The sequence below is a fragment of the Hippoglossus hippoglossus genome, chromosome 22, assembly GCF_009819705.1.
Source record: "Hippoglossus hippoglossus isolate fHipHip1 chromosome 22, fHipHip1.pri, whole genome shotgun sequence".
Taxonomy (NCBI): Eukaryota; Metazoa; Chordata; class Actinopteri; order Pleuronectiformes; family Pleuronectidae; genus Hippoglossus; species Hippoglossus hippoglossus.
This window is the reverse complement of record NC_047172.1, coordinates 5,069,122-5,090,935: the sequence shown is the minus strand read 5'-3', so window position 1 is coordinate 5,090,935 and position 21,814 is coordinate 5,069,122. Positions and strand designations below refer to the sequence as shown.

At 42.5% G+C, this 21,814-nt stretch overlaps 1 protein-coding gene across 2 annotated transcripts; it reads left to right on the top strand.

The window, feature by feature from the left end:
- The first annotated feature begins 5,580 nt into the window (after positions 1-5,580).
- On the top strand, positions 5,581-21,175 carry gng2 (guanine nucleotide binding protein (G protein), gamma 2). 2 transcript variants are annotated; one of them, XM_034576037.1, is made up of 4 exons: positions 5,581-5,890; positions 14,703-14,779; positions 19,204-19,324; positions 20,186-21,175. In XM_034576037.1, the coding sequence occupies exons 3-4, from the start codon at positions 19,238-19,240 to the stop codon at positions 20,312-20,314; spliced, it is 216 nt and encodes a 71-aa protein (XP_034431928.1). In that variant the 5' UTR covers positions 5,581-5,890; positions 14,703-14,779; positions 19,204-19,237; the 3' UTR covers positions 20,315-21,175. The 2 variants fall into 2 exon arrangements, with proteins under 2 accessions (XP_034431928.1, XP_034431929.1); XM_034576038.1 differs by having other exon boundaries at positions 5,687-5,870; positions 14,700-14,779.
- The last annotated feature ends 639 nt before the right edge of the window (positions 21,176-21,814 follow it).

The window sequence follows — 21,814 nt, the reverse complement described above, 5'->3', positions numbered from 1 at the left end:
GAGAATCGTCGTCTTCTCTGATGCCCACAAGCCTCAGTGAACCTGCTTCCACATCCCAGTAAGTACCGGCCCAGAACTTGCCTTAGAATAAAGAGGTTTTAAAGTTTATTTCAGTGTCAGAGTGTTGTATTGATAATCAGGTCATACATTTATGATACATAGCAAACAGCAGCTCCTAGTTATTAATTCGGTGCATTTCAAATTCCAAAATGTTTTGCAAATAAAGACTAAAAACGAGTTGTTAAAGTCTGCATCAACTGGACGGCTAAAGACAGAGCTAAGCTAGTAGCAGTTAGCCACAGCTAACACTGAGTTCACTCATTGGTGAACAATGGACATTTTAAATGAACCGACATCTTTGTAGTTCTCTTGTTATTTCCCATTACTCAGTGAGGCTGTGACGCTGTTGGCTAAAGTCGTTAATGAAGCTAACAAAGCTAACTAGCATGTTAACTTTAGCATTAGCAAGTGGAACCAGGCCTACGATTTGGTGAAGTTAAGCTACCTGTAATTACAAATAAATGAATTTACTGTTTAATTTACATTTGAATAAAATGTAAGTAATGGATTCAGTTGTTTTATATTTGAACGTGGGACTTTACAAATAGTTAATGAATGTGTTGAAATGAAAATAATCTGTAACTAGTTTGATAAAAATATATTAATTTCTTAATCAAATTTCAAGGTTGTAAATAGTTTTGGTCGGACAAAACAAAAATTAACATCATTTCACATATTGAGTGATATATATATATTTTTTATAGACCAAATGGTTAATGAATTATTCCAGGAAACAAACTGCAGATTTATTGATAATGTAAATAAGTTGTGGCTCTGGTACAAACTTGATAGAGACACTTATTTCTCACTGTTTCTGTCTCTGTAGGTTCACGTCTGCTTTGCTGAGCAGGTTGATCTGCTGATGAAGACACTGGATGTGGCTGAAAGCTGCAGAGACAACAAACATGTGGGTGTTACAGTCAAATTTATTTTTCTTAATGTTTCTACACACACACACACACACTTAAACATCAGGCTGTTTGAACAGGGGTGGAACGTAGCTAAGCTTATTTACTTTAGTATTCTTCTCCTACAATTATCTCAAGTATAGAATAGATTATTAGAGGTAAAACCGGTTTCATAGAAAGCTGTAGCTCACAGAGACACGTACGTTTTCATACATGAACCTGCATCTGTCGTTTGTTAGAAGCTTCAAGCAACTATGGATGTTTTAAAAGACCTGGGTAGGGCACTGCCACACAATTTGTGCCAGTGGCCGTTTGTTATATTGCAATGAAAAATATTTTCCCTGCAGCCCAAAAATAATTTTCCAGATATAAACATAAATATATCATAAAAGACACATGCAAAACATTTCCATATCAGACAGGATCAGCTTCCAATACAGCAGCTGCTATAATAAACTAAAACCTTAATTATTATAATAAATATAGAGAAAACAACAATAACTTTGTGAGCTTAGAATTATCTGCTTGTCATTGCAACCTGGTTTCATTTATGTCCTTAAAACGTGTACTTGTGACATGTAGCCCATGTATGTCTGGGGCTTATGGGAAATGGTGTTCTGTAAATGTAGCTAAAAAGATAACTATTGGATGAACAACAATGTAGAGATAACACAGAAATACTGTACAAAGTCAGCCAGAATATACTGTGGAGAGAGCCTCTGTTCCAAGGTTTAATATTTAGTTATCAGTGTAGTTACAAATAACAGAGACTCAAAATATGTTACATCAAGGCAGAAAACACTGATCACCACAGAGAGACCTATGTAGAATTTAAGAGAAAACATGGATGCTTTTCTGCGCGAGCTCCACCTCCTTCCTCCGACACAGATAACGTGTCTCTCCCCTCTCTCTCCTCTCCGAGCTCCACAGCTGTACAGGAAATCAGTCATCCACCATCCACTGCTGTCGCCATGGCAACACAGAGGGGGAAATCCATTCTCTCTTTCTGTCACCACCCCCTCCTCCCTCTCCTTTCTTCTGTCTTGTTGCATTAGGTGTAGCTCGCGTCCAACTCTTTCCCCGATGTTGTTTTTGCGTTCAAACCGGGTCACTATTAACCTTAATAACACTTCTAATGATCAAATCATAATGACGGCTGAACTGGAGATCTGATCCTCTATTAAGACGAATATATAATCTGTTTATTTGTCATCTCACAATCTTCTCTCTACAAGTTTTCCCCATTTGCATCCTTTCTAATGTGTGCGATCATTTGAGCCGATTGTTTGGAAGTATTAGGTGACAGTGCGTCTCCGGCAGCGGTGGTGACCTCTCTGTAAATCCCATGAGGCATTGGGGCAGGACAGGCGGGGCGGCTCTGTTCGGCTCGGGGCCTGCAGCTGCCTGGAGGGGCCAGATGGTCACAAATCAGAAAGTAAATCCCGGCCCTTCCCCCGCCCATGGTGATAACCCCACCCCTGCTGCACACTCACACACACATAAACAATGAGCGTACAGCATCCTTCATCCTCCTCATCCTCCTCCTCCTCCTCCTCCTCCTCCTCATCCTCCTCATCCTCCTCCTCATCCTCCTCCTCAGCCAGTATCACCATGGTTTTGAGAAAAACCCTGTTATTATGGTCATGATTTGACCTCAGCTGATGGTTCTCCTAAGTGCTGGAGCACATTTTACAACACGTCGGGCTCATAAAACCCTGAAAACACTGTTGATCTGAATCCAACGCGGCTTCTCCCAGTTCCTGAAAAGCCGCCCTGATTCAAAACGATGCTATTAATTGCACCAAGACAAAAATCCTTGTAGTGATAGTGAAAGTCTGAAGTCGCTACATCAGCCCATGTCATCTTCGAGGTGGATTAACAGCACTTAATAAATCAGCCTATTAACGGAAAAACAGCTGCACTGACACCACAGGGTTCAGAGATGATCCCCAGAGCCGATAATAAAACATAGTAATCAGATTACAAATAAACAAATCTCTGGGTTTATCTCTTCTCCAGTGATGGAGGGAGGGAAGGAGCGGTCTCTCTGATGTTAAACCAGGACGTAACAGAGCAGCACTGCACTGTAGCAGAGGGCAGTGAGGTAGATGAGCTTTAATTTAAACAATTAACTCGCATAAACAATTAAAATACAGTATTATACACTATAAGAACAGTACCACACCCCTGTTCAGTAACACTAAAATGTTAAGTCATTTCAAATACAACAATAGATTCTATTTGTTGATAGCAAAATCCCCAATAAGCTAGTTAAACAAATACAAAAATAACTAAATACCAACTGTATCATAATTATTATTATTTCTATTGACCTTTTATTTTTGGTAACAGATTGGAGCTTCCTGGGCATAGATGATTTTAATCCTACACAAATTTGTTCAGCCGTTCGTCACAGACAATTTTTTCCAGTTGCTCTTCTTGCTTTAATGGTTTTGATGCTTTTACCTTCAACTTTAAAATACTCTGTGGTTTTCGATTGGATTCAAGTCAAGGGAACTGGCCGGATCATCGTTTTCACTCTGTTCTTTTTTCCAAACTCTTTCTGTGTGTTTGAGATCATGGCCATGTTGGAAAGTCCCTGTCCTGCCAAGTCATATTTTGATTCAGTGTTTGGCTCCACAAATTCATAGTGTTCTGCATCAGTGCATTTTATTTTTGCATTCATATAGTGTCGTCTATGAACGTTATCTCTCCTGCTCTCATGCCTACACTGCCATGTTTCACCGTGAGGTCACTGTGGCCACGGCAAACAAGCTAAAATAATTGTTGAAATCGTTTGAAAAGTGAGAAACATTTTAGATAATTAGCTGAAATGTATAAACACATAAAACAGGAAGTAACACAGCTTGTCACTTAAAACAGCCATTACCAATGCAGATTTACATTGATAAAATGAATAGTAATATAATTCAAAGACAAATAAAAACATCTAGTTTATAAGCCATTCATAAAAACGTGACATATGGGGGTTGTGTACTGGAGCTCATCTGATAAGACTCTAGGGGCACGTCAGGACAAAAGATGTTGGGAAACACTTGCACCGTGGACCCAGGAAGGTCTGTCACTGTTATCCTGGTGACAGAGGCTTCCTGTGTTCACCTTCACAGGAACCATGACTCAATAATTCTCCATCCTCCTCCACCTCCCCTCACCGTCTCTCCCTGGTTGTGTGCTGTTACTGTACGGCTCAAGGAGAATAACATCTGCATGAATGAAGCTGAGGAAAGTGTGATTCACAGAAAACGAGATGTGCGGTTGAGACAGCAGGGCAAAGATGAGTAACGTTCACCGAGTTTACCTGCAGGCGAAGAACACGCGCAAGAGAGCAGATGTACAGTATGCTCATTTCAGAACAGATGCAAAGTGTCCACGTGCATGAACAATTCTCTTAATATTGACAATTACAAATGTTTAGAAATGATTAAATCCAGATAATGACTGTTAAAGACACGTCTCCACAATATCCCAGATGCGAATGCTGCCATCTTGCACCGATGACACCAGTTAGAGACAGACTCTGCACAGTAGCGTTTTGGTGGATGAAGCCATGATATCAAGGTCCTGCCACTACACACTCTCCACCAATTGTAAGTCAGTGACAGCTGTCAATCATGATGCTTCACCTTGTTTTTGTACAATCGAGTGCCAAGATTCGCAGAAAACATGAACACTTGAATATACATCAGTGTGATAAGAACGACCTAAATCGAGACGCTCTGGCTTTGCTTTTTTGGGAGCTGTCATGTCGTCCATCTTTATATACAGTCCATCCTCAGGGTCCCACCACTGAATGTCTAAAAAAAATCCAATTAGAAGTGAAATGGGTTCAATTGATCAAATCATCGTTTTCACTCACTTATTGTAAATTCAGCCTCATGTCTATTTCAAAAGATTCTATTTAAATCTGTAAAATTTAGGTTTTTCAAATCTCCTGCGTCTACATTAACATATGTGAACAAGTTTGACCAGAAACAGGATCTCCTCTGTTAAGGCAACACACACAAACACAGCTGCACATTAGATCTTGTTCATCTCCCCCTAATCAAATACATCCTGTACATTCTCTGTGATGTGTGAAGGAGCCATGTGTGTGCAGCACTGTGTTTGTTTATGTGTGTTGCCCCGGCTTTGTAATGCCGTTGCTGGGACGCTCTTTCTCTTCTTTATCTTCTTTTTTTTGGTTTTAATCTTTGATGGTTCACTGTTGTGTACAAGTGGTGCAAAGCCACAGCGCTGGCAGTGTCACACGTCATGTTTTGCGATGCAGGATGTTGCTGCTGTGGTCAAGTGTTGAATGAATGTTTTTCTCGTCGAGATGTACAGTAGCAGCTAGTGAGTCAAATGTGAGTTAAGAAAGAAGAAAAAATGCTGAGGAGAGCTGTGCAGGAGCCAGAATGAATATTTATCAGCAGGGAAATCCAGCTAGTCCAGACTGTCTTCTGTCCTGGTATGCATTTGTTTACCGTAGGTGTTTAGAGAGACAGTCAAGGCTTTTCCTGTGGACCTCTGGGAGATGGAGGGAGTGTGTCCCTAAAGCAGAAAAGAGAAGACAGAGAGAGCGAGGGAGGGAGAGGAAGAGGAGGAGGGGGTGGGTAGTTTCTTGCAGCCTGAGCATTTGGCTGAAGGGTGGAGACTCAGAGCAGCAGCGAGGAGGGAGGCAGGGAGGATCTCAGCTGGAGCAGAGAGAGAGAGAGAGGGAGAGGCATACAGAGAGAGGAGTGTGTGCGTTGGGTGTACGCGCTTGCCTTGCTGACTGACTGACAGACAGACTGTGTGTGTGTGTGTCTGTGTGTGTGTGTGTGTTTGTGTGTGACAGAAAGAGAGAAAATCGCGTGGACACTACTCTGCAGGACTGGATACGTCTGGCATCACGGGAGGAGAACACGCACACTCAAAGAAAGGTAGGATTATTCTACATTACTGGAGGCAGGTGTTATTTATATTGAATTTCTGTCCCGGTGACATCTGGGTTGATTGCATCCAAAACAGGGTGTGTTCCAGAGGAGCAGAGGGGGGGGGGGGGTTTCAGGTCCACACTGTCATTTTGTCAGCGTTCGAGGGGCGAGATTGATGCCGCTCGCTGGTTTGCATCATGGAATCCCCTCCTACCTCTAAAAATCTAGAAAAAAAACATCCCTCCTGCTGCTTTATTTCCCTCACCTCCCTTCATGTGTACATTTGAGGGGAATAAGAGAATGGACCGCTGTTCTCTTCTCCCACCCTCCCTCCTCTTCCCTCAGGATTGGGCAGATCTTATAATGTGGAGCCAGAGGAATTAAGGGCATCTGTTTCTGAGGGATATTTGCACGAGGACAGAGAATGAGACAGATGAAAAAAGGGGGATGTGGCATACAGAAGAGGGGGGGATGCAAGAGTCGTGGGGGGGGGGCGAGGAAAACCAGAGAAGAAACCGACACGCCTCCCGCAAGGTTTTCCAGCCACTCTCAAGCCTCTCGCCCCCCCAATACCTTGAGGAGAAAGCTGTTGACCACACACGAGCTCCATGTAGTGGTTGTATCAGGCAGATGGCGATGGGAAGGGAGGTGAAGGGGGGGGGCGGGGAGGTTGTGTTTTTATGCTGTTCATAGACAGATAACGTCTCTGACACTGGCCTGCATTCACAAGAAAAACTGAGAAAAGGAACAGGATGTGCTGTTTTTCCCACTCTCAGCTTGTCATGCGAAAGCATCGTCATGCACAACTCGCATTAAATCATCCAATCGTGTGTGTGGTTGTGCTTTACACATGCAGGCCTGTTACAAATGCACACAGCGAGTCAGAATTACGCAAGAGCTCACGTCCAGGCAGCTCGTACTGTATTTCCAAGGCAAGCTGCTCCAAGGCCACAGGTCTGTTCACACACGTCAGTGTTGAGGCTACAAGAGACGTTCAGTGTTACACAAGGAACGTCCAAAACCCTGAGAGTTATCTGGATCGCAGTAGAAAGTATTGAGCACTACAGCGGAAAAGGGAGGGATTACAGAGGAGAATAAGGAAACACGAGCAGCCGTTCACGCTTTACTGACCACTTTGACCTCTCCACTCCCTTCACAGCCGTCCACTGAAAGAATTCTTCCATTTCAAATCAAAAAGTGAGTCGTTCTTCCCAAAAGCATCAGTCTGGCTGAAGTCGTGTCAGTGTGAACCTGAAACCTCTAAAACAGAGTAACTTGTGTCTCTGAGATGTGGAGGGCTTCAGAGGGACGAGTAACACAAGGTAGGAAGGATGTTGTTGCCCTGGAGGCCTCGACCTTTGTACTGGCTGCACCTGTTTGTTTCAAACTGTGTTGATTTTGGGTTTGGAGCTTACTCAAGCCTGGTATGGTTTGTCAAGATAGAAGCATCCAGAGCTCTTTGTAGATTTTATTATTTTGTATTTATTTATTTGGAATGGTTTAAGATTCAAGTTGTCAAGTATGTGGAAGGAACAAGTCAACCCTCGTGTTCTGTCCAGCTGGCTCTCAACTATTCCATAGTCCTTGACTTTTCAAGTCTTAATTGAAGTCTTCAGGGTCCCAGAGCTCTAAGGGTCGAAGGAGCTTTTCAGTCTTTTGTGGTCTTGTCTTGTCCAATCAAGTCTTGAGATAAGCACAATCAACACAGGAGTTTTTAGTCCTTGTTTTTGTTACTCAAGTCTGAATTGATGTCAATGTCTCAAATCTCAAGTCTACAGTCTTTCTCAAAATCGTCCTTGAGGGTAAAATATGATCTTGCACTTAAGGCTAAAGTCAAGTCTTTAGGGAGTGAAGTCTCAAGTTTCACAGAAGCCAGGTTTATGTCTGAAATCCAGATTTTTGTGACTTTGGTCCTATTCTCAACTCCATCAGAGCTGTTTTGAGGCCTTTCTTGTCCAACCACGACTTAAATCAAGACCAAGTAAAGTCAGATCTCACAGTAGTCAATCATAAGTCCTCATATTTGTGACCTAAGGCTAACCAATCAGCTTTTTTAACTTGTAGATATTTTCTTCGTGGGAATTCCAACCAACTCTCAAGGAATGTGGCTGAAGTCCATCAGAAGAGAAGTCTCAAGTGCTCAATTGGTGACTTAAGTCTAACCCAGGTCTAAGTCTAGCTAACCTCTTTTATGTCTTTTGAGACATGTAAAGTCTCAAGTCAAATTTTTAAACACAACAATTTTATGTTTTTGCTGTTAAATCCCACTCCAAGTCTTGAGTCAAGTCTAAAGTCCGTCCAAGTCAGGTCTCAAGTCAGGTCTCAAGTCAGGTCTCAGGTCCTTAAGTGGATGTCAGAGTCAATGCAAATGTTCTGCATCACAGAACTGCATCTTCAAGTCTTTTAGGTAAATGCTGACCTGACAGACGTTCTACTGACAAACGCTCTCAGTCAGTTTCTGGCAGTTTGGATGAAATCTATGGCAGATTCTTCCCTAAAGTCAGATGCACTTTCATTACCTTCCAGTCAGTTAGAGCAAGTCGGGGTCTGAGGCTCTCTGAGGAGCTCACTCACACTCTCAGCAGAATCTAAACAAGCCCGGATGTTTGTAATATTGTTAACAGCCCAGGAGTCTGGCCGTGTTATTCTTGGCATGCTGATTGATTCCAGAGGAAAAGTGTGTTCGTGCCTCCGAACTCAAATGCAAATGCACTAATACTGCTCATTCCACCCTGTTAAGGCACAGAGATGAGACCTTAATGTTCACAAGATATGGTAAAGGTCATCATCTGTGGCATGGGGGGCAGGAAGCTAACCTTTTAAATTTGGCGAAAACAGTGACCACTTCCAAATAGGACTTCCACAGTGGAAAAGTAGCTCCACACAATGGTTGGTTTCATGCCGAATTGGCCAGGGGATTTCAAAACAACCATCACCAGCATTATTTGGCTGGTGTTAATTTTCCACCCTGGTCGGACAAAAGCACACATGTGCCTTTTCTTTGACTACAAAGCTTCCAAAGCTCTGTAGCCGTTCCTGTGACAGCAGTGCTGTGCATTGTTTCTACCCCACTAACTACACGGCTGTTACATAACACACATATCAAAGGTTTTGCGCACAAGTCTTTTAAACGTTCGAGGAAAATAAAAACCACTTGGTCACCGCTTTAATCTAACAAAGAAGAAACATGCTGATCCTTGATCGTTTGATTTAATAAACATAATGGAGCAAATTTGCCCTCCCTGGAGCAATGAGCATCCTCCCTGCTGCCTCCTTGACTCCCAGGGGATGCATCATTTCCTGGGCCACTGCCTTCTCCCTTCCCCCCCTTCTGGGACCTAGATTAACCCTCAACACACACACATATCATGGGCATACACACGCACACGCACACGCACACGCACACAAACACACACACCGCAACCTCTAAGATGGCAGGATGGGCAGGGCATGCTGGGGGTGGCACAGATGTCCGGGCTAATCGAATGATCACGGGTGGTGGTGGTCTGACCGAGAGGCGGCAGCACGAGGTGAAACCAAAACACAAACTGTGTATCGCTCCTTTAAAAGGAACTGAATGGATAGTGTTACTGTTTATTCTGGGTTTTATTTTAATGGAAGTGCCAGCTGTGGTGCATTCGCTGCCATTCTGTCGACTATGTGTGTGGTTCTTTTCACCAAGGGGTTTGCTGTAAGATATTCCCAGTATCTTAAGGGTTGAGGCTTTGACATGATTACAACAGTTAAAAGTTTATAAAGATGCTGAAGATTTGGTGCTTTATAATGGTCTCATAACTTCACTACTACTAAATATTTCACCAGACCAAAACCTCCCTCTAAATATGCTTCCTTCGCACAGTGTGGATCCAAACCTCAAAGGTGCCATTAGATGCCTCTCAGGGTAGTAAATTCAGGCCATAGACTCTAAATGTTATGTGATAATAGGACCTTCTTCTTCACATCTCGGGTGCTCTATTTTGGGGGCTAACCTTTTCCAAATGTCCCATATTCCTGTATAAAGGTTGTTGGAGGCTGCTGTGATGTGAGGTCCAAGTCTGAGTGCTGCTCACATCCTGGTGTATTCAGGAATTGTGATGGAGAGAGAGGCTCAGCTGTCAGACTCGGCGTCCTCGTCCCCAGACGATCGCGACCTGACGGCTCTGTGTCCCAACTCTTTCTCTTTGCGTCCGTGTGCAGGGGGAGCGGTGTCCTTCCTCCGATTCAAGGGCAGGGATCCGTGCTATATTACATTCAATAGTCAATATCTTCTTGATCGTGTTCATTAATAACTCCAGAGGTCAGTTTTAAATTACTTCTCCTTGCTGCGGTCGCTGTAAAACACTCAGGAAGAGGATATTACTGCCACTTTTATCTTCCTGCGAAACTTTTCTTTCCTAGTTCCAGCTCTTCTTTATTTTTATCTCACTCCATTCACCATCTCCTATCAATTTACGACTCTGTAAATCTTTGTTTAGCAGCGCGTGCCCTTCACCGCCTCTTATTTCACAGTGACATCGCAGAGTGTACCTCATTGTCCTATGACACACTGAGGATGGTACAGTCACTCAGCCACACTGCGAGGGCTCGGATGACTTCCACTGCCACATTGTCTTTGAAGAAATAAAAAAAATAATACATTTCCTTAAATCCACAGGGGGGCTCTGGATTCATTTTGTGGGTTTTGTAGTAAAACACTTACTACAGAAAGGAAATGACTCTCTCAGCACAGAAAAGGACCATGTCAGCTTTTACAGTAACAAAACTGGAGTCAGGAGTTTTTTCTGTGATGAATAAATTAGAATTCCAGATTTAAAGGGTCAGTTCACCCAGTTAAGAATCAACTGACATTTAATTGAAAACCTCTCCTGTACAGTGAAGGTAAACATAGCTTAGCAACCAGTCGAGCTTTGGACTTCCCCTTCTCAGTCACTTACTTGACCTTTTATCATAATGTCCCATATATGGTGCAGTGGTTGGCGATGTCGCCTCACAGCCAAAAGGTTCTTGGCTTGAATCTCCTGTCGGCATGTGGCCTTTCATGTTCTCCACAGTCCAAAGACAGGCTGTCAATTAAAGACTTTGAATTGTCCGTGGATGTGAATGTGAGTTTGAATGGTTTGTCTCTATATGTTCTTGATATGCTGGGTACACTGGGATTGGCTCCGCGACCCCCAAAGAATAAGTGGTCTAGATTATGGATGGATCATGTATATCTCCATCAATTACAAATTTGAAACTCCTTTTCCAAGTCAGCATTGTGGAGCAAACTAGCTACGTCCGTCACATGTTGTGAAAGGATGGAAAGATTGACAAGTGCAGCAACAATAACCCACGGGGCAGGGTTTAGTAAACTATCAGTTGTTTGCATCTGAAGCTTATGTGTCCCTCACAACTTAGCCCCTGTTTTGGCTGAGCAGGGGTCCCATCCTGCCTCGGCTCCGTCCCTGCAGACCCTCGCAGGTTAATCACTGGCTCTCCAGGGTCCAGATGGCGGAGCCAGGGACAGATTTTTAATTACCACGCTCTGATTTCACACGCTGGGCATCGTAGAGGACAGAACACTCCCTGCCTGGCCACCTTAATTTCTCTCTTTGGATGGTGTGAAGGGTAAAAAAAGGCAGGATAATAAGGTGTGCACCACAAAAGGAGAACGGGAGAAAGGGGGAGGATGAACCAAGCCGAGAGTCAACGTGTGTGGGAGTACGTGAGAGATTGTCATTCTCGACAGGCCAGGAATTATATTTTCCTCACCAGGATGTTTCCTGCGGTGTTTAATCTGCCTTTAAGTCTGCGACACCCAGAGTCAAGCAGCAGCTATAATCACATCTATGGAGGGCCCCGTCATGAACACAGACCCCCCCGAAAACCCCGGAGGAAGGGGTTCAAAATGGCTCCAAATGGCAGGGTGAGGATGGCAGAGGGGGTCAGATTGATTTGGTGGTGGTGGCAGGAGGACAGAGCTGCTGGGGGTGCTTTAGTCCCATCACTGAACACCTGTCGGCCACAGGAGGGAGGGATGGGAAGCAGGAGGCTGGAACGCAGGATAGAAATGGATCACCAGACACATCACATACACATATTTCTTCTTTTTTCCCCTCTCGCAGTTCAGCTCAAGATGCTTTGCCAGAATTAAGTAGAGAACAATATTGCCAAAGCATCAAGATTGAAACAAATCTGCTTGCTCTTTCCGTTCTCTCTTGCACACTTGCATTAATGTGATGACACACACAGTCTACAAGCTAAATCAAATTCTGCACTTTGCTTTTTTAAGAACCTTTTTCTCTTACAGCGTTCAGTAAAGTGATCTAAGAGTGGAGAAAACACAATGAAAGATGTGAGACTGCTGTGGGAGGAAGTCAACAACACGATAATTCATGTTGTGAAGCATTTAGCTGCTAAAAAGAAAAATATTTTTCCCGGGGGTTGGGAGGAGACTGTAAAAACAGAGCTATTCAGGAAAGGGCATAATCATCAGGTGACTGTAAACACAACTAAAATAAAGTTGTTTTGCATCTGTGCCACGTGTCATTGGCTAACAAGTGAAATCAGTAAATGCACATTTAACTTCAAACCACATCTTTGATCAAGTATCCATTTTTTTAGCTGCCCTATATTGGTTTAGACTTTTAGATGAAGTTTTTCTATCATATCATTAGAGGACAAATTTGCAGATGGATTACACAACGCAAGCAATTTTCAATTTACATTTATATTTCTAAAACACAACAAAGTAGTTCTAGCTCTAACATTAATACCGAACAAGGCTAAACTGATCCTTTTTTAATTGTTCGGCACAAAAACTGCGCTCTACTAATATGGTTACACACACGTTTCCATGCTCTAACAGGTAATTCATAATTCAATTAATCAACAGAAAATTCAGTGGAAGAACAAACACTATAATACCATAGACACCTTTCACATCTCCACTCAGTCCAAACCAGCAGCGCACACAGTTGTACTTATTTCCTGAGAAACGTAAATGTGAGTCTGACGGGTGAGGAGCCGGATGTCTCCGAGGGCGAGCACATGCTCCGAGCAAATAAAACTTGGTCACAAGCTCCAGGTCATGTGACTGTTTGTCATCAGAACCTGTTTTTCAGCAGGAAAGATAATGTCAATAACGGTGATGAGTTGAAACTTAGTTTTGCATATTTTCTGACTCCTGAAACGCCTTCAGTGGTTTTCAGTTAATATGTAAAAGAATTGACATAGAAATATGATGCAAGATGCAACTGAAAAGAAGATTGTTCCATTTCTTTTCCATTTGGATTGAGCAACATTTAATATCATTTATTCAAATATATATCAAGTTAATTGGCTTTTGTCAATGTTTTCATTCAAAGTCAAAGAACAGGGTATATAATCTAAATTTGTTGGTCCTTTAAACATCAAATCCTGTTGAGTACACAAACATTTTTTAAATTACACAACAAATACATCAGCTAATTGATAAAATAATCGTCTGGTTAATTGATTCCAACCCTGAATTCAACTTTGCATTTTATTTTTTGTATTAAAATATGTACACAGATTTAGGTAAATCAAGGTTATATCTCAGTCAAATTAAAGTTAAAGTGTTGTTTGGTATTTCATGACAGTAGAACATTCCATGTGAAAACCCATGAGACAATCCTGCTACACACTGAAACCCTCCAGCGAATAGTTCAAGAATCCCTGCACTGATAAAATGATAACACGTTGTAACAGTGTAGATTAATGATGCCAGAGGGAATCAGGTCTGATGACAGTGCTGCTGCTCTGTCTTCTATTTGTTTTTTTAATCTCCGAGCAGTGTCAGTGTCACTGGGAAACTCTGGCTGCGCTGGGTTGTGAATGGATGCTTCAATGTAGCGCTGCTTTAACGTTTTGTGCTGTCGTGATTGACGATGGGTAGAATTCCCTTCCTCTGCAGATCTTCTCATGCAGGGTAATTGGCCCATTTATCAGACGCAGCCGAGTGAATGTGTTGGACCAGAGAACGAGAGACAGAGGAGTGGATAGAAAAGAGAGGTGAACAGGTCAGAACTGACAGGACAGTAGCTACAGTAGTAGTGTGTGCAGCCAGTTAGCTTAGCTTTGCTTAGCATGACAACTGATGGTTAATTACTGGACTTAGTGCCTACAAGTCTCTATGCTAAGCTCAGCTAACCAGCTGGCGGCTGTAGCTTTATTGGCAGACAGTTATAAGTGTCACTGAAATCGAAAAACACATTTTTCAGATTGTTCCCAGATTTCCAGATGTTTTGGCTTCACTTTTGGGAGCTGTCGTCCATCTTTAGAAACAGTCATTAGTGCTAAACATCACAATTCTTTTTATCTTATAATAAAAAACCTTGATGAGACATAACCCTGCAACCTCTTGTTGTTTTATTTTCTAGACCCAGAATAGCAGGCCAACAGTTTTCCCTGTTTCCAGTCTGAGCTAAGCTAAAGTAGTTGCTGCTTCATGTTGTTAATAGTGCATCAATCTTCTTGTCTGACTTTTGGCATTTCCCGGAACAGTTGAACTATTCCTTTGAATTCATGACTTCCCTCTGTAGTTTGCTATTGTAATTTCCATCAGTGTTTGTCTTTGAGGCCTTGAGTTTGTAAGAATGAGCTGTGACATTCTGACACACAGTGACCAGAGGACAGAGGCTACACACACACACACACACACACACACACACACACACACACACACACACACACACACACACACACACACACACACAGTCGTGGCATCATTTATCTGGAATGCAGAAATGAAAGCGCACAGAGCTTCTGCCTCTGATCAGCGTTCTAAATGTCACTGTCTGTATCTCTGGGTTTGCAGAGAGCGAGCTGGACACAAACTGCTGACTGAACTGCAGGCAGACACCGGGGCAGAGTGCGGAGGAGTGAGCAGACAAGGTAAGTCACATCAAGACAAGAGGATCAGGCAGTGCAGCATTATCAGAGGAGGCAGAGACCCGGCACGTACACAGCAGCCACTTTCTTAACCGTACAGCAGGAGGGGTCAGCGATGACAGCACCTTCGAGCCGCTCACAAACTTTCTGCTTGCAACTTGTGCAACAGCGAAGTGTTTTTGAATTCATGGCGACAGCTGACACAGTTGAGGCCTGCGTCCGTCTGAATGCATTATTTATCAGTGCCCACATTAATCAGCATGTTGTCACCTTGTGCAACATCTCAGGGTATTTTGAGCGGCTGATAGGACGGAGGGAAGGAATGAAGGAAGGAAGGAAGATAGAACATGGGCAGCAGATAAATTATATCCTGAAAGAATGAGTAAACCAACCTCCAACACCAAAAGGACAGGCCGCTGTACTCTCTGCTTATCTTTCATTTGAGATCCTTTCAGTTGCCTTCCAGGTACCAGCTCTTTCCGCTTGATGCCTCCCCCCCCCCCCCCTTCCCCTCCCTAGTTATGAAAATGTCAGGGTGGCATTTATGCACGCTCCACCGACAATAAACAGGAAACTAAATAGCTTATCTCATAGATTTAGATGTTTTACATATTCTACACAAGAAACACACTCCCATAACACGGCAGCTTTTCATTTCTACACAGTGTTGTGGTACAAATCGATTAATTGGGTTTTAATTAGTTATTTGATGCTATAAAAACGGGGATGAAACATCGTGATTCACAGCTGAGACTGACTCTTGATTTACAAAAGTCATCCCTCGTATTTCAGCCCCTTAAGATGCTGTTTTTAATTTTCTTTTATGATATTTACCAAAACCATCATGTCTCTGTCAGTCTCACATAAAACTAGGTTATTGTCTCGGTGTCTGATCGTTTTCTGTAAAAACACGAAGCCCTACTTTTTCCTAGACATCCCAGAAACCTTTAAAGAGGGACATCTCTCCCTATCAATAGTCGGGTGATAGTCTGGCCTGTTTTGACGTCTCCCCTGAGTGTTGAAACAATGTTATGGCCTCGAAACACTACAAAGACTAATTTCTACTCAGAATTCTCACCTTGTAAGAAGTCTATGGCCTATTTTTTTGTTTTGGCGAGGTATAAATCTGAGGTTTTTTGCCACAGTCACAACATATTTGTGCAAAATTTTCCTTAAAATAGATAGAGCAGTGTGAGAATGATGTGTGATAGAGAAAGTGCCGCACATAGATGCACTGATAGAATGTGTGTGGTCATCAGGAGGAGAAAAGTGCCATAAAAATTCTATTTTAAACCTAAAACATCACATAAAATACACTGAACCAGCTCCATCTGTGATTGTTCAGATAACACAGGAACGTTGGCATATGGCTTCCACACAGGGAACCCAGATTATTGTATTTTAACCCCACAAAGATGTCAATACGCTGAAGCCAGGAGTCCACTGAGAGGAAGTAATCCAAAACCCCTCCAGCTGGTGTAAACACGACCTCCTATCATTTCCTTTCCTCTGTTTCTTCAACATTTCTTCTGCTTTTTAAAGCAAAAAAACCTTTTGGGACGTTTTCGTAGTAACATATTTGTCTGCTGTTCAGACTTGTACCCGTCTCATTCATAAGAAGAGGAATCTGACAACACAACAGATGTAGAATTATATATTCTGACACCTAGCTCCGTTTTGAATCACCATAAAAGGTGAAACTCTCCAACCAGGATCCCTCTGCTGCACTGACTGTAAAACACAATGTTTATTAAAGCTGCACAGTCCACTGCAGGTTTTGCACATGAATCATCTTCAGGTTGTCACTTGGTTTACACTGACGCTGGTTCGAGATCTTCCAGCTCAGTTCAGATGTGGTTTTCAGCCTTAAAATGGGAATTAAGTAAATAATGTACGATTTTAATCTAAACCTGTGTTTGTCTCGTCACTCGTCAAAGAATAAGACACAAGTCTATTCAGGCTCATGCTGTGAATAGAGACATTATTAGTGTGGATAAAATCACCCCCGCTGTAAACACTGTTATCTTCAAACCTGAAGCCACGAAACGCTTTGTAGATGAATTAGTCGGCCGACAGAAAATGTCAGACTGTTGTAGACGCAAGATCATTACAGTTCATCATCTAATCAGACACTGCAAACAGTGATAACTTGAACATACAAACATACAAAATAGACTAATGTGCAGTAGACCACTGAGGTATAGTAACAAAAGTGGATAGAATGGAGGAATAAAAAAAGGTATTTGGATATTGCAGAAAATTTACATAAATTTAAAAAAGGCCTCATATATTTCATTTTAATAAATACAAATATGAAGACGACACTCTGGGGTCTGAGAATTAGTTGTCGTCCATTTTTAAGATGGAACGATTAATAAAGAAAATCATTAGGAAACAAAGAAAATACTCATTAATTGACAACCCTGAAGTGCAACAACATCATTAACCACATATGAACTGGAATCAGCGGAAAATGTGTGTATGTGGGTAGTGTGAGCTCATCAAGAAACAGGAAACTAACATGGAACAATGCAGAGGAATACAAAGACCACAGAAAACAGAAGAAAAGCACAGAATAGTATCACATTTAGTCAGAGTCCTCTGGTACGTATTGGAGTTATCACGTGAAGCAGACAAAGAGGGAACCGGTGACCCTGAGGTTGTGATTAATGAAGCACGTCAGGTCATCGGGGTTCAGGTCGTGTGACACCAGAGACTCCTGCGGCAGTTTAGCGGCCTGATGAGCAGATGTGCCACCGTGGAGCATCAATATTCACGCTCGGCTCCTGCACCTCGCTGAGATCAGTCTTGACCCCCCTACTGAGTGGCACCGCCACCCGTACGGACGGATGATGGAGGGAGGGAGGGGGGTAGCACGGGGAGGATTGATCCCACACCGAGGAGGATGCTGTTTGAGAGCGCACGCAGCTGGATCCAGTTAATCAAAGAGGTTATAAAAGGCAGGGAAGCAACTGAGGACACGGAACTAAAACTGTGAAGCAAACACACACACAGGTGGCAACTGTGAGGGGAAAGTAGATGGTTGGTACAACGTGGAAAAAACAGATGCTTCTATTCATATAGGACAGCAGAAGTTTAATTCAATTCCACATCAGAACCCGACACGTATGGGAGATTCTAGAGTGACCTGTTGAACTCCTCGCCCCACCACCATCAGCAAAACCACAAATTAGGGAACACAGAGTTTCAGAGACGTGTAGAGTCTGAACTGGGGATTCCACTCATCGCTCTGCGTGACACATACCGAGCAAACAAACACAATTGCATCTAACTTCTTGTCTAATGTCCTGAGAGGTGACACATCCCAACCAACACCAGTAAAACAGTGATTTTGAATCTTAATCTTAAAGCTGCTCTGATCAATATTTTCAGATCATGTGGCTCATGTGTGTTCAACGTGAGCATCACTGTTTCTGTCCCCTCCCCTCAGTGTTGTTGCCAACGGCAACAGGCCTTGAAGAACAAAAACCTCACATGAGCTCATACACTGTTTGCTTCCTAGTTGACCTTTGCAGCTTTACTGAGGATTAGATATTTAATTTTCAAGTTGTCCTGATATTTTCTTTACCGGCATTCACAAATTAAGTTTAGAATAAATTAAAAAACCTACCAGGTAAAGTATCAATCTATCCTTAGTAGCCATGATTCAACATGAAGTGAAAGTTCAGCCCTTTCCTCCAAATATAAAGAAAAAACAATGCTGTGTTTATACTGACTTTATTGAAATTTACTGCTTTGCATTTAACGAATGATAAGGTAAACCAAACCAAAGAGCACCAAACTCTGAGCTGAAGTTCACTGTAAGAACAGACACACTCATATATATAAACCACTGGGCTGTGTTTGCATCTGCTGCCCCAGAGGTGACCGGTCTTACTTTGCATCAGAAATACACTCCATCACTTTATTGATTTATTCGCTCCTCTCGTGAGGCGGAGGGCGGACGCGGTGCCCTCCTGTGACACTGTGGCTGAGCAGAGTGTGAGCACGGGCAGAGTCTGCAGAAAACAAAACAAGAGTTTTTATCTGGGGAAGCAGTAATGTCACTTATCCGTTTATCTATTTTAAATATAGTGCACGACAAAGCGCTGCCCCCTCACTCTCCTCCCACCCTCTCTGCCTCCCCCTCACTGTCATGGGCTGCCTAGCAACTGACACCATAAATAATGTGCGTGTGCGTGTGTGTGCGTGTGCGTGTGTGTGTGTGCGTGTGTGTGTGTTCGCAGGCATGTGATAATAAACAGGTTATCTGTTTGTAGCACTCCTCTTTGCATGCCTGCTGTATTATGGTGCTCGTCCTCTTCAGTGTCACACTGTGGCTGAAGTAGATGATGTGTAAACCTCTCTCTCTCTCTTTCTCTCTCTCTCTCTCTCTCTCTCTCTCTCTCTCTCTCTCCTCCATGTAGACAGAGCACACAAGACCCGACTGATAGCGCCCCAATGGCGAGCAATAACACAGCCAGTATCGCACAAGCCAGGAAGCTGGTGGAGCAGCTGAAGATGGAGGCCAACATCGACAGGATAAAGGTGAGTTGACACGTTTTGGATCTTTTTTTTAAATTCTCCATCGTCCAGGAAGCTCTTAAACCCAATGAGATGTTAGATTGGAATCAATCAGCAGACTTTGATCTTGAAAGGGTCTTTAAAGTGAAGCCAATGTGGAAGTGCCTGAAACCTGTATTCCCCTTAATGACCAGCAGGGGGCGACTCCACCGTCAGTTTCTATAGAAGTCACTTAAAGAGTGAATAAAGAGTTTATGTTCTCAATCTCCAGTTTCAAGTCTTATCAACACAGGATGATGTTAATTTAGTAAATTATAAATAGACGATAAAGCACCATATGCATTGGGGGCGTGGATACTTGATGTGATTGACAGCTCGTACTGTGCGACGTGCGAAGGTCGCAGGTGTTCGTGGGCGAGCGATGTCGTGGAGCTCTCAGTCAGGCGTCCAGACACTTCTTCTGAAAATAGATTTTCCAAGATCACTCTGTAAATAATAGAAAGACGATCTAAAGCTTGTATTGATCCAAAAAATATTATCAAATAATTATTAATCGTATGATGTCATGAAGGAGTTCAAAACTGCATTTTGATTGTATCTCTGTATCCTATAAACATGACCTAAAGCTTAATTTATAATTATATGGGGAGAATGATGTCATCATGATGTCACTGTACATATATACAGTATATGACTAGCCCCTCTCCCCTGTATCCAGCTGTTATGCTAAGCTAACTGGCTGCTACCTGTAGTTTCTTATTTTCTGTATAGACCTGAGAGCAGCATCAATCTTGTCATACAAATAAGTACATTCCCTAAAATGTCAAAGTACTTCTTTAAACCTGGCGCATGCTGACACGTGTGTGTTTGTGTTTTTAAATCCAGGTTTCAAAAGCAGCGGCGGACCTGATGTCGTACTGCGAAGCCCACGCCAAAGAGGACCCTCTGTTATCGCCGGTGCCGGCGTCAGAGAACCCGTTCAGGGAGAAGAAGTTCTTCTGTGCCATCCTGTAAACTCGGCATGGCCCCTCAGCAGCCTGCTCAGTGTGGGACTTTGAACGAGGACGTTCAAAATACGTAGAAATCTTCTAGTAGGAGGGCACGGCGATTAATGCCCCCTCCCCCCCCCTTTTCTCGAACGGCACCTACAGAGTGCACAAATTAAAACCAGAGTTAACATGTAAACATTAAAGGGGTTGTGATTGCTTTGTTGAGGGGGGGGTTGCAGCATGTTGAAGGGGCTCGGTGCTTTTTAGATGAAACAAAAGGGATGATATTGATAATGATGAGGAGGAGGAGGAGGAGGAGGGGGAGTATGATGAAAACCCAGAGACGCAGAGTGATGGACGACCAGTCAACTGAGAAAAGTCTTCAGGTTGTGACGTGTACAAAACAAAACAAAAATAGATAAAATGAGAATATAAAAATATTTCGTGGTTCTTTTGGGACTTCCAGATGTTCTGTTAAATGGTTTGTTGGTGGCTCGAGCTCCGTAGGACAGAAAAACTAAAAGTACGCCTTCCACTAGACACCACCTGAATCTTGGAATGTTTTTTAAGTTGTTTATTTTATGTTTATTTGACCTTTCACCTAGATATCTTTCTATAACTGTACGTGGTTACTGCTCTGTTAACTTCTTTTCTTTCCTTTTTTTTACACCAACAGGTTAGTGAAAGTTTTTTTAAATGGGATGTTTGAAACGTTCGACTCTGTGATTCTCTTTACAAACACCTTTCTGAAAACCACCAGTCTCTGTGTATCTCAACATCCATCTGGCAAATGTGACGCAGTTTGTCTCCTTCAGATACAAACCCTCTTTCTACTCTTTGTATAAAATGACTAGCAAGTAAACTGTGCTGTGCTGTGAGTTCTGAACCGTTGTGTTTGTATCATTGTCTAATTGCATGAAATGAGCAAAACGAGCTTCTCTTTCCTTTCGTGTGGAGATTGTGTGAAACAGGGTCCGGCCTAAAGAAATTAAAAGCAGAATGATTCAGTGTGGACTCGACAAGGACGTCTCTCAAACGTCAGAGAAAAAAAACAACGATGAGCGTTTGCTGATCATGTTCTGCAGCACATTCGCAGTTTTGAGACGATTGACTGCAGAAAACATCAGATTTTACGAAGATTGGTTTGGATGCTCCGGATAAACTTACATTTATTTATATTCAAACTAAAAAATAAACTGTTTTAACCTTAAAATATTAATATGTTCACTTATTTTTCTTTAAATTAGCGGGAAGAATAAACTTTTTCCTAAAATATGTAACAGTATAAAAATCTATATATCTGCTTTAAATAGAACTATTAAAACCCAGAACATGTGTTTTCATCATTGCTTATAATTTGATATAAAATCCTTGGAATTCCTCCAGTTTTGACGTCTTTTAAAAACCTAATAAAGTCACCTGTCTTTGATTAGTGCTCGGTTGCACAATACAAGTTTGTGAAAATGGATCAAACCAAAAGTCTCTGGCAGTTAAAGATGTTTTATCTACTGTTGAAGCACCATTT